This window comes from Trachurus japonicus, chromosome 22 (genome assembly GCF_045865225.1).
Source record: "Trachurus japonicus isolate A0001 chromosome 22, Traja_1.0".
In the NCBI taxonomy this organism is placed as follows: Eukaryota; Metazoa; Chordata; class Actinopteri; order Carangiformes; family Carangidae; genus Trachurus; species Trachurus japonicus.
Genome location: NC_140928.1, coordinates 2578332 through 2591225, shown reverse-complemented (window position 1 = coordinate 2591225; position 12894 = coordinate 2578332). Strand labels below are relative to the sequence as shown.

The 12894-nt window shown below is 38.3% G+C and overlaps 2 protein-coding genes across 2 annotated transcripts in view; one reads left to right on the top strand and one right to left on the bottom strand.

Moving 5' to 3' along the window:
- LOC146963225 (nuclear factor 7, ovary-like) overlaps window positions 1-12894 on the top strand; it is a 59709-nt gene that overhangs the window by 25678 nt on the left and 21137 nt on the right. The window lies entirely within an intron of this gene.
- g2e3 (G2/M-phase specific E3 ubiquitin protein ligase) overlaps window positions 1-12894 on the bottom strand; it is a 28779-nt gene that overhangs the window by 1356 nt on the left and 14529 nt on the right. Inside the window, exons 13-15 of the mRNA XM_085767671.1 lie at window positions 11141-11325; window positions 3742-3914; window positions 2554-2593 (exon numbers count right to left, since the gene is read on the bottom strand). Of these exons, the coding sequence (XP_085623797.1) occupies window positions 2554-2593; window positions 3742-3914; window positions 11141-11325 (398 nt within the window). The remainder of the gene's footprint in view (window positions 1-2553; window positions 2594-3741; window positions 3915-11140; window positions 11326-12894) is intronic.

Below are 12894 nucleotides of genomic sequence, written 5' to 3'. Positions count from 1 at the left end.
CAGACGGGGGGGGAGGGCACAGCGTCACCGCGGTAGTTAGTTTGTTTATTATACGGACCCCCATTATATTAGCTGCAGCAAAGCCACAGCTATTCTTCCTGCAGGGTTTCTGCAGGTACCAGCAAATCTAATTTAATGCTTTTTAATGCCCTCTTTAATGCCATTTCAAACATTTTTAATGCCTGTGACGGCAAATACTAAACGTGTGCGTACATACACTTACCTACAGGTAATACTCAGAAAATTAGAATATCGTGAAAAAGTTCATTCACTTCCCCATGATTGCGAACTGTACTGAACCAGACAGAGAGCTTTTAAAGGCTCAGGAACCCTTTGCAGGTGTTTTGGATTAATTGGCTGACGAGGCTGTGACAATTTGAGCTACAACATTGAACTTTTTCACGATATTCTAATTTTTTGATTGGGGTTTTCATAAGCTGTAAGCCATAATAATCAAAATTCTAACAAATAAAAGCTTGAAATATCTTGCAATGCCTGTTATGAGTCTAAATAATATATTCATTTCACCTTTTAAGTTGAATTACTTAAATGAATGAACTTTTTCACGATATTCTAATTTTCTGAGTATTACCGTATATACACATACCCAATTACTTGGTTCTGCATGTTTATCACACCAATAGGGGTGCATCGACTGCAATTTTCTGGCCTATCACCGATTTTTAAAAAGCCTGACCTGCCGATTCCGATTTTAGCGATTAAAAAAAAAAAGAGTCAACAGTAGCCTGCCACCACCTAAAAATACTAATTTAGAAAATTCTCCATTTCTTCACCTATGTTTAATTTTACTGTAGATTAACTGTATAATCCCCCTATTTTCTGCTCTTTGTGCTCTATAGGGATGTAATGATATCAAAATCTCACTGTATGAATCAATTATTTTTTAATCAATTTTTTAATGCCTTTGAGAATCGAATTTAATTCCTTTTAATGCCATTTAAGGCCTTAATTTTAGCAAAATATATTTAATGACTTTTAATGCTTTTTAATGACCCGCGGAAACCCTGTCCTGGGGTCCAACAGTATCAAATGTACATTCAATAGGGGTGTGACGATACACTCATCTCACGAGATTGAGACGAGACACGAGATTTTAAGAAAACTAAACAATGACAAAATATCTGACTGGACCAACAGACTTTTATTTAACCGAGTTGCACTTGCATTTTGAAATGTTTTATTGTAACTATTTACATGCATGATGTAAGCATGAGCTTTAACAGGGTTCCTACAGCTTAAGCCAAGTTAAATTTAAGACTTTTTAAGACTTTTTTAAAGCCACTTGAAATTAAATTTAAGACTGACTTCACAATAAACACAAATGCAGAAAAAAGAAAAAAAAAACACCACATCAATTACATAGGGTTAGTGACAATTCTACCCACTTTCCTATGTGATCCAAGGTAAAGTGACTGCTACATGAACATTGGATTGTGTCTCTTTCCAGCTGTCCTTTCAAAATAAAAATAATAAATAAAACATCTCTATGTCGGACTGTTACCAATTATTTTGAGATTTGAGACTAATTACAACCATAAAATACCACTTAACATGTGTTAACATTTTTAAGACTTTGGAAAAATTGATTTAAGACATTTTAATGCCAATTAAGGCCTTGTTTTTAGATGAATGAATTCCATGCCTTTTAAGACTTTTTAAGGATCCGTAAGAACCCTGTTTAAATAAATGTCTTCTTCCACAAATTGAAACTAAAACTAAAATTTATGGAAGTTAAAATAAATGAAATATAATTTTTTATTTATTTATTTTTTTTTCCAAGTGCAAACAATATTATGTGCAGTGTTTCTTCTAGGATTTTTTAAAGTAGTGGCAGCGAAAAGCACCTAAACTAAGTCGACTAGAGTTATAACTGTGTAGTGGAAACCCTGCTTTACATTTGTTTAACATAAAAACAAAACAAAAACGATCTCACGAGACAGATTTTTAACGCGGCGAGAAATATCGTCGAGTTTAATCTCGCGGGACGAGATCTCGTCACACCCCTAACATTCAATAATACAAAAACAGAGACATTATATAAAAAAACAAAAATTAAAAAGAAAGAAAATACAAAAAACAAGTGAGCAATATGCCTCACCTAACAAAACAAAATCAGAGTGAGCGTTTCCACTTTGTTACTGGGCTTTATCCATTTTTTTTGTTAGTAAGTCATCACATACTAAACGGGTTCACTCACACACACATATCTACATATTTTATACTGTATGTATTCATTATTTCGCTATCAACTTACACTTCATATCATATTGCATATACATCATTACAGCATATAAATTAATTTAGCAGTTTATACATTATAATAACCCATATAGTATATCTATAGATCTATAAACATATACATATTATACATATAAATATACCATGTTTTCCTATTTTGCTAAATACTTTTTTATTAGTATTTTGAATTGCTTTATGTTAGTGGTTAGTTTTATATCTTTAGGCAGTGTGTGTCTGTGTGTGTGTGTGTGTGTGAGTGTGTGTACAGGCAGAGAAGAAGAACACGACAATCACCTGATCGAAGACGCCCAACGTCTGCAGACCCTCCCTCAACCTGGGAGCAGAGAAAACAAGACTTAAAGGGATAGTTCAACATTCTGTCAAATTGGCCCATTGCCATAATAATCCCTATAGTCATAGCAGTAGGTTTGTTACCTTTAATTGTCGGTGCAAGCTATTTTTAGAACGGCGGAGCAGAGCCGTGAGCTGTTCAGAGCTACGCTACGGAGGCTCATTATGGGATTTCTTGGTTTCCCTCATCAAACTCATCAAATACACAATCCAACAACTCCACAACGCTCTGGTGGACAAGTTGTGAGCTGCACATTCACCACGCTATGAGATAATAACACAACGTTACCACACAGAGTTGTTTTAGAGGGAAATTCATGCAAAACCGCTGATGCACGTTGCCTTCAGGGACAGTTTTTCATCAGCAGTCTCTGTATTTCCCTCTAAAACAACTGTAAAAAAAATAACTGGATGTTTTTATGCTGTTTTTCTTCCCCGTTTCCAATTCTTACTATTAAATTTTTTGTTTTTTTGTAAGGAATATTGAGTTGCCCCTTAGTATGAAATGTGCTATATAAATAAAGCAGCCTTGCTTTACATCTGAAAACAGATTTTTAAGGATGTCGTAAAACTTTTTATAATGTGTTTTGTTTAGAAATGGTTGGTTTCAAATCATTTTATTCACATTCAAATGTATAAAAATGTAATAAAACTAATGTCTAATGTTTAATCAAAACATATAAAAAGAGATTTCAAGACTTTTTACACAATAGTTTTATTCTTGTTATTACTGTACTCTTAGTTTTTGTTTTTAAATAATTTGATTCACATTCAAACGTGAAAATATTTAATGAATTTTAAGTCCAATGTTTATTTACAACATATAAAAACAGATTTCAAGACTTTTTATGCAATAGTTTTATTCTTATTATTGTGCTCTTGGTTCTTTCTGAACCTGACCTCACCTCTTCTACCACTGTGTATCTGAACCATTTCTGCAAACCAGCGCAACACGCACAAACAACAAAACCACAAAGTTACACAACAACCGTGTGTTGCCGCTGATTGCAAGACACACACACACACACACACACACACACACACACACACACACACACACACACACACACACACACACACACACACACACACACACACACACACACACACACACACACACAGACAGTGTACCTCTGCAGTGGCAGCTGCATCCTGGTGATCATGGTGAAACCGACCAGGTCCTCCACCAGCTCCTCCCTCTCCTCCAGGCTGCTGATTGGTCGGTTGCAGCCGGCCAGCTCCAGGAACTCCCAGCTCGAGGTCATGACCTTCCTCAGCTCGTCCAGAGACTCCGCCTCCGCCATCTGGGGGCAGTCGTCACGGACAACAACACATTAAAGGTACATTCCTGTGTAATAAAACTTCAGCCACCAACGTCTCTAGTTGTAGCGACTTCCACTGCATGGAAAGTGGGATTTTCGACAGTGTGTGTGTGTGTGTATATTTCAACCAATTAGGAGTGATTTTCTAGTTTAAAAGTATACATATCAACCAATCACGAGTCATCTTTCTAGTTTAAAAGTATATATATCAACCAATCACAAGTCATTTTCCTAGTTTAAAGGTATATATATCAACCAATCACGAGTCATTTTCCTAGTTTAAAAGTATATATATATCAACCAATCACGAGTCATTTTCCTAGTTTAAAAAGTATATATATCAACCAATCACGAGTCATTAAAAGAAAATAGATTTTGTACATATAGGCTGCACTTGAATATAAGCCGCAGGTTTTTCATTTCATTTCATTTCATAACCTTTATTTAAACTCGGAGATATATTGAGGAGTAACCTCATTTACAATATAGCCGAGATGAAAACACAAAACACACAAGGACAGAAGACAAGACATTTGAAACATACAAAAACATAACAGAATACCAGAATATAAGTTGAAACATAGTTCAGGGGTGCAAACTCATCAGGGGTAAAAAAGGTGACAAGATACCGACCCCTTCGGGGGGTCCGGGGGCATGCTCCCCCGGGGAAATTTTTTTTAAAACCAACTTTAAAGGTGAATTTACAGTCAATTTTAGCATGAGACTAGGGTCCAGATTTACTCAGGTTTGCACAGCTTTTGCTCCTGTTAAGCCTGCACAATCTGTCTCTCTGTGTTTGGTTTTGAAACATGTGAAGGGGGTCTTCAGCCTATGCAGGTTTAGCATGAGTAAAAGCTGTGCAAAACTTAGAGAATCTGTCCCTAGATGTCCATCAGATGAACCTTGCAAACCTTGCCTTCAAACTAAATAAAATTTAATACAGACTGATTGGTTCATTGTGAAACATTTATTTATTGATGTAAATGTGTTTTCTGTAGGCTACGTAGGCTATGCTCCAAGGCAGCGCTGCTTTCTGTCCAATAACACACATGAAGCTTAAAAATGCCATAGGCTACATAAAACATATTAAGCGGCAATATGTATTTAAAAGATATTCAAGTAAACGGTTCGGTTCACGGTTTTGTGGTCATGGTTTTCGGTTCGGTTTGGTATACTTTGATCGTTGGGAAAATCAATCATGTCTCGTATATTCAGGTTAAAACTGAAAGAATGAGGCAGTCTGACATCTGATACATCATTGTGACAGTCTGAGGTTAAAAGTAGTGAGATTCTGGCCTCAAGGGAGGAGACATCGATAGTTCCAACATGTTTTAATTTATTGGGCAAATAAAGTTATCTAACAAATGCTAAGAACAATTAGATATTCACTGAAATATATAATTGTGGTTCTTACAAAAAATGCATCTTATAAAATATAAAAGCTAAAATGTCTCTTAAAGCTCTGCCCCTTTAATTAGTGCATACAAAATAATTTAACTTTAGCCTACTACTTTTACAACCACATTATTTACCAGCAACATAAAGTGAAACAGAGGCAGGTGTCCTGCCACAGTCAGTCAACCTCCTCCTGCTCCTCCTGCTGCTGCTGCTGCTGCTGCACAGGTCGCTCTGGAGCTAGTCTCGCTCGCCAGACCCTCCTCCAGAGAAGAGGGAGACACTGGAGCTAATAAAAGCTAAACGCGCTAATCGCTAATTGGCCGCGATCCCGATCATCACACACACGCGGTCCCATACAGCAGAGCAGACCTACAACGCTGCTGGCGCATCTTCTAGCTCCGACTCTTTCACTCGCCATGCTCAAAAAGTCGCGTTAGTTAGTCTGTATTAAAAGTGAAGCTGGACAGAAGAGGAGTGCTGCCACCACTCGTTGTCATCCAGAGAAGGTGCATGCGCCTTAAAGAGACAGGTGCATTGGCTCGGCTCGGCTCGGCTTGCCTTGCCTCGCCTCGCCTGACCCCCCCCCCCCCTCAAAATTTTTTTTATTGCGGATTTACACGAATCACACAAATGACCAATTTGGGATCCAAAACGGCGAATTTCGCCGAAAGGTGACAAGTTTGCACCCCTGATAGTTAAATTTTCATGTTGTAACATGAGATATTATTTACACAGAAAGACGTGAAGATGTGTGGAACTGTCCGGCGAAAAATCAATAAATGGAGCGGCGGATAATGTTACATAACATATACGATGTTACGGCGTGTGTTTGTGTAGTCTTAACTGTCATGAACAAAAGATTACGGGTTACAGAGTGCGTTTGTGTCGCGGTGCAGAGACGAGAGCTGGGACACCGGGGGCAGCGGCCAGGTACTGTAGTGATGTTACAAGGTTGGTTTTCAGCCGTGAGACGCCAGGTGAAGCCGTTCTCACTCGTAACAAGTCACAAGTCATGTATCAAGTTAACCATTACAATTACTCCGCAGCTTTTTTTCCAAACTGTGCCTGAAAATCAGCAGTACAGCACCAACACGGCATCATCAACACAGCACAAACAGACAGTAACATGCCTGGTTAGAAAATAAAACACTGCACCAAAACTCAAAACCAGAGAAGCAGAGAGAGAAGCAGAGAAAGATTTATTGCCATGTCAACCAGTGACAAGGAATTTGTCTTGGTTTGCTCTCTAATACATATATAACACGACACGACCACCACATGAAAACCACATGCAGGGGACAGAATAAATTACAAAATACAATACACATTTACAAACGACAGGGAACAGTACCCAGCAACATCATGTGCACAGTATATAGGTGCAAAGTGCAAAGTGCAGTGCTTAGTGCGAGTCAGTGTGAGTTCATGAGTCCAATAGCTTGGAGATAGGTGCGGTTTTACTTTTGATGCTTCTGTATCTCCTGCCTGATGGGAGGAGATTAAAGAGATGATGTGCCGGACTAGTGTCTTCTTCGGCGCATAATCTTTCACCACATGTCTGTCTCACTTGCGCTTCCTGCTAGAGCAAGTCCGGAAATTACGGTACACAAATATTTGTTCTGAGACTGAAGAACGTTACTTTTTTAGTCAATGTACATTGACATACCTCTGTAAAAAAAAAATTAAATTGAGTGAACGAAAAATGTTAATTTAAGAAGGGTAGGCAAAATAAGCTGATGCTTCAGCCTACACCTTTTCGGTCAAAGTAAACTGATTTGCTTGTTGTGTTTTTGTTCTGATTTGTTTTGTATTTATACCTTTATATTTGTCTATTGTATTTGTTTTTATGAGACCGAAATAAACATACTAAACTAAACTAAAAACATTCAACTTAGGGCCAATGGTGTGAATTTTTGGAAATATTGTAGAATTGTAGAACTTGTGGTACGACGAATCTGAATCTGAAGGCTGTTGACATCCCATAAACCAGCCAGTGTCAGATGGTGTTACAAGAAAGAAGCGCTTTGCTGCAGTGTGTCGATGACATTTCGATTGCGAGTGAAACCAGACAGGGATGCGTTGACCCATCTGGCTGAGCAGGGTCATGAAGCTGCAGGTTGTTGCAGAGGAGGTTTTATTTTCCTTTTTTATAGAACGCTGCAGCTCGAGTTTTAACCAGAACAAAGAGATCAGATCACATCACCCCGGTTCTTAAGACCTTACACTGGCTCCCAGTCGGCTACAGAATAGATTTCAAAGTTCTGCTACTGGTTTACAAATCACTGAATGGTTTAGGTCCAGAATACATGAATGACATGTCAGTAGAGTCTAAACTACATGTTAGTAGAGTCTAAACTACATGTTAGTAGAGTCTAAACTACATGTTAGTAGAGTCTAAACCCAGTAGAGCTCTGAGATCTACTGACTCAGGTCAGATAGTGGAGCTCAGAGTTCAGACCAGACATGGTGAAGCAGCATTTAGCTGTTATGCTGCTCACAAGTGGAACAAACTACCAGCAGAACTGAGATCAGCCCCAACTGTCAGCACTTTTAAATCCAGGTTAAAAACATTTCTCTTTTCACGTGCTTATAGCTGAGAACTTAAAACTTTATCTATTTTCTTTTCTTTTACTTTTATTTGCTCTTGCTTTTAACTCTGTTTTTAGTGTTTGTCATAAGTAAAAGAATGTTATATCAAAATGTAAAAAAGAAAAAACAAACGAAAATATTATGATATGATCTGCATACTACCTATTGCTGTAACATGTTATGTCAAATGTCATAAGTAAAAGAATGTTATATCAAAATGTAAAAAAGCAAAAAACAAAAGAAAAAGATTATGATATGACCTGATTATGAAAAGATTTTATTCTGTGGGTAATGGGGGCGGGACTAGATCAGCTTTTGCTTCTCCCGCTTTCCCTTTCGGCCATGTGTATTGTATTATTTGAACTAAGATGAAGTGTGATGATGATGATTTTAATTGACATGCCCGAAATAAACAAATTGATTGATTGATTGATTGATTTGTTTGTTTTTATTCTGTTTTATGCTTCTTTTTTTAATGTTTTGTGTTTAGGTAAAGCACATTGAGTTGCCTTGGTATGAAATGCGCTATATAAATAAAGATGCCTTGCCTTGCCTAAAGCCCTCGCGCCCAAATGCACTGAATTGATTTAAGAGGATCCTGAAACCGGTGATGATGTCATTGTTAGACAATGGGTTGTTTATTTTGCTGAAATTGGGTTTTACCATTAGCAACACCTGCATGCTCATGGGAAAGGCCTGACAGCTTCAGACATTTGACGTTAAAATAAATCTTCTGTTGACCTTGCAGACACCTCCGACGCCAGACTGTCCACAGGAAGGGTTCAAGGGTTCACGGGTTCATGGGTTCATAAGGGTTAAGAACAGACCCCAGAGTCTCAGTCCAGATCAGTGGGTTTGATTCTCGTGTCGGACGTCGCGCTTTAGTGCTAGTGGAAAAGCAAAAAAAACAAAAAACTAGTAGATTCGCGCTAGTGGAGAAGGGCCATAAATAATAACCCCCACCCCCCTAAAGTCTCTCCATCCGCTGGGCTGGGACAAGATTTATTTGCCAGGGACAACGCACAGTGTTTTTTGTACCAGATAATAATGTCTAGAGAAGAATTAGAAGTTATTTTATTTATGTGTGCCACCTGTACAGTGAGAAACAACTGATGTGCAATTAAAAAAGTTGATTAATTGGGACTATTTCAAAGGAGGTTAAATCGAAAGCAACTGGACTTAGTTATTTGTCTAACTAAGTCCAGTTGCTTTCGATTTAACCTCCTTTGAAATACTATGACCTGGAAAAATTAGAATATGCACCGGCTTAATTGGGACTACTACTTGTAACTTAGTTCGTTGCAGCTCTAGTGTTTGAAGACATCTGAAATTAAAGTTTTGTGCGATGTGTAATGGAAATTTACTACTGCAGAACAGGAGGCAGTAAAAATAAAATCTAAACTTTTATTCTGTCAGAGCTGAAATATTAGAAACTAGAGCCACAGGTTGAATTTGACTGGAATTGTCCTTTAAACTTAAAAATAAGCGGGAATGTTCCCTTTAATGTCAACTCAGAGTGAACAGGGTGTGTTTGTGTGTGTGTTTGGTGGCAGTTTGAGTAGTTTTTTAAAGAAAAAAAAGTCCAAATTCTCTGATTCCAGCTTCTTAAATGTGAATATTTCTGGTTTCTTTGTTCCTTTATGACAATAAACTGAGTCTCTCTTTGGTTTGTGGACAAAACAAGACATTTGAGGACGTCGTCTGGCGGTTTGAGAAACACTGATTGATGTTTTTCAACATTTTATTGACCAAACAACTAATCGATTAATGGTTTAAATAATCCACCGATTCATTTGTAACTTAGTTAGTTGCAGCTCTAGTGTTTGAAGACACCTGACAGGGAAAATGAAATTGCAGTTTTGTGCGATGTGTAATGGAAATTTACTACTGCAGAACAGGAGGCAGTAAAAATAAAATCTAAACTTTTATTCTGTCAGAGCTGAAATATTAGAAACTAGAGCCACAGGTTGAATTTGACTGGAATTGTCCTTTAAACTCAAAAATAAGCCGGAATGTCCCTTTAATGTCAACTCAGAGTGAACAGAGTGTGTGTGTGTGTGTTTGTGTGTTTGGTGGCAGTTTGAGTTGTTTTTTTAAAGAAAAAAAGTCCAGATTCTCTGATTTCAGCTTCTTCAATGTGAATATTTCTGGTTTCTTTGTTCCTTTACGACAATAAACTGAGTCTCTCTTTGGTTTGTGGACAAAACAAGACATCTGAGGACGTCGTCTGGTGGTTTGGGAAACATTTTCAATATTTTTTAACATTTTATTGACCAAACAACTAATCGATTAATCGTTTAAATAATCCACAGATTAATTTGTAACTTAGTTAGTTGCAGCCATAGTGTTTGAAGACATCTGAAACTGCAGTTTTGTGTGATGTGTAATGGCAATTTACTACTGCAGAACAGGAGGCAGTAAAAATAAAATCTAAACTTTTATTCTGTCAGACAGGGTACATACAGGAATCTTGAAGTTAATTCTAAAACCTTTTTAAGACTTTTTCAAGACCTTCTCAATATTTTTCAATACCTCACCGCCACTTCAAGCTGTAACCATTTACATCAGTGACACTTTTAACTCAACAGTTTTAGTTTGTGATAAAGACTAGAATTCATAGGTTAGGATAATAAACCAATCATTTTATCAAAAAAAAACAAACAAACATTGCTCCACTCTCAAAAAACAAAAACAACAATCTTCTTTTCTTTTTTATGTACGGTTCATCTTTGTTTTTTAATAAAATGAATAAATTCACACACTTTCACAATGTTTTTTAGGACTCAAACTCTTGGACAGCTAATTCAGAAAAAATACCCTCAAAATTTAAGACTTTATAAAGTTGTGAAAAGACTTTTTAATACTTTTTAAGGGTCTTAATTTTCCCCAAATTGATTTATCACCTTTTAATACTTTTCAAGACCCCGCGGATACCCTGTCAGAGCTGAAATATATTTAGAAACTAGAGCCACAGGTTGGATTTGACTGGAATTGTCCTTTAAACTTAAACATTAGCCGGAATGTCCCTTTAATGTCAATACAGTTTAGTTTATTAGTTTAATAAGGGACAGTGTGCAATTACATTAATCATTTAAAGGAAAAAAAATGAAAAGATGGTTGCACCAGATTTAGATCCGAGCTGATTTCCATCAGAGGGAACAGGGTGTGTGTGTGTGTGTGTGTGTGTGTGTGTGTGTGTGTGTGTGTTTGGTGGCACTCACCCGGCGGACTTGGTGTGTGAGGTGTGTGTCGGGCGTCATGTGTGCGACGGCGAGCGGCTGGTTCGGCGGGAAGTTGAAGAGACACTGGTAGAGAGCGGCGGAGAAGAAGGAAGGGGGCGGAGCTCCGTGGAGCAGACAGAGCGCCAGCAGGCAGCCGGCGTCGAAGTACAGGTCGTCACGCAGCGCTACACACACACAACACACACACACACACACACACAACACACACAACACAGAGACACACAACACAACAGAGAGAGACACACTGTTATACACCGAGTCGGCAACCAAGGAAACGTCACTTCCGGTCAGAGCCGTGGGGGAAAACAAACCGATTCCCCCATAGACAAACGTGTGAAAATGCTGCATTTTAAACCTTTGTCTAACGCTTGTCCACTGTCATGTCTTAGTTTGAATCACTTATCTGCTGACAAAGAGCTAGATATTAAAAAACTCATCACGATCCGGGTCAATTGTTGTCCGTACATTTTAAAATATTGGCTCTTTCACAAGCTGGGTTTCCATCCAAATGTATCGAATTTAAGAGCGGATTTTGTGAAAATGCGCAAAAAGCAAATGCGAATTTATGACCGCTTCCATTCATTAGTGTGGGCGGATAACGTTACATAACATATACGATGTTACGGCGTGTGATTGTGTCGTCTTAACCGTCATGAACAAAACATTACGGGTTATGGAGTGTGTTCGTGTTGCGGTGCAGAGACGAGAGCTGGGAGACCGGGGCGTCGTTCTCCATTTCTTTGAACGTCGCTACCCACAAACTCTGGCTCAATTCGCATAATCTGTTTCCATAACAAAAAGTCGCATTTTCCTTTTATCGATACGCTGACAAATCCACCCCCCCAAAGCGTCAAAACTTTTATGTGCATTTACTGCCTTTTTTCGAATTTCTGGCGTTTCCATCCAAGTATTTATTCGCAATTTTTGAAAATGCGAATAAAAAAAGGTGGATGGAAATGCAACTGGGGGTATGGTTGGGTATAAAGATATAAAAGTTCAGGTTGTGGTTTTTCTATTTATTTGCGGTGCAAAATGGTTCACAACAACTCTTAGGCATCGTCTCCGAGTGTGTAGAGCTGGCCGGCGGCGACCAAGGGAACGCCACCTAAACGTCTGAGCCATGGGGGAAGACAAACAGTTCCTCCATAGACAGACGGATGTGACTGACTGTGAAAGAGCCAATATTTTAAAATGTACGGACAACAATCGACCCGATCGTGATGAGTTTTTTAATATATTACCCAGGGGGCAAAGCAAAAGAACGGACACGGAGCGTTGTACAATGTTTGACACCAGAAATGATATCTAGGAACTTCAAGGATTAAAACCTGGGTGGACAACCCGGTCAACTAGCTGCTGGAAAGCTACAGAGGGCCAAAACCCCTTTCTGGGGTAATTTTGCTGGCAAAATGATGTAAATGCAAATATTTAGGTACTACAATGGAATAAATACAACTATAAAATGTGGCAGAGAGTATCTTGACACATAGGGGGAGGCATGAAAAAAAGATAGAAAGAAATAATCTTTCTACTAGCTACTGGAAAGCTACAGGCTGTCTCCAAACAATGCAACACCTATTGTGAAAAACTCCATGTTAACTGGCCTGATCAGAAACCATTCTATTTCTGGTCTCCCCAAAGTGAACAGAGAGATAGAGAAGACCGTTGGCCACAGCAAGTGGAGCTTTGGAGATAGAAAGGCTATCTTGGACTCAAATGGAAGCTTATGAATT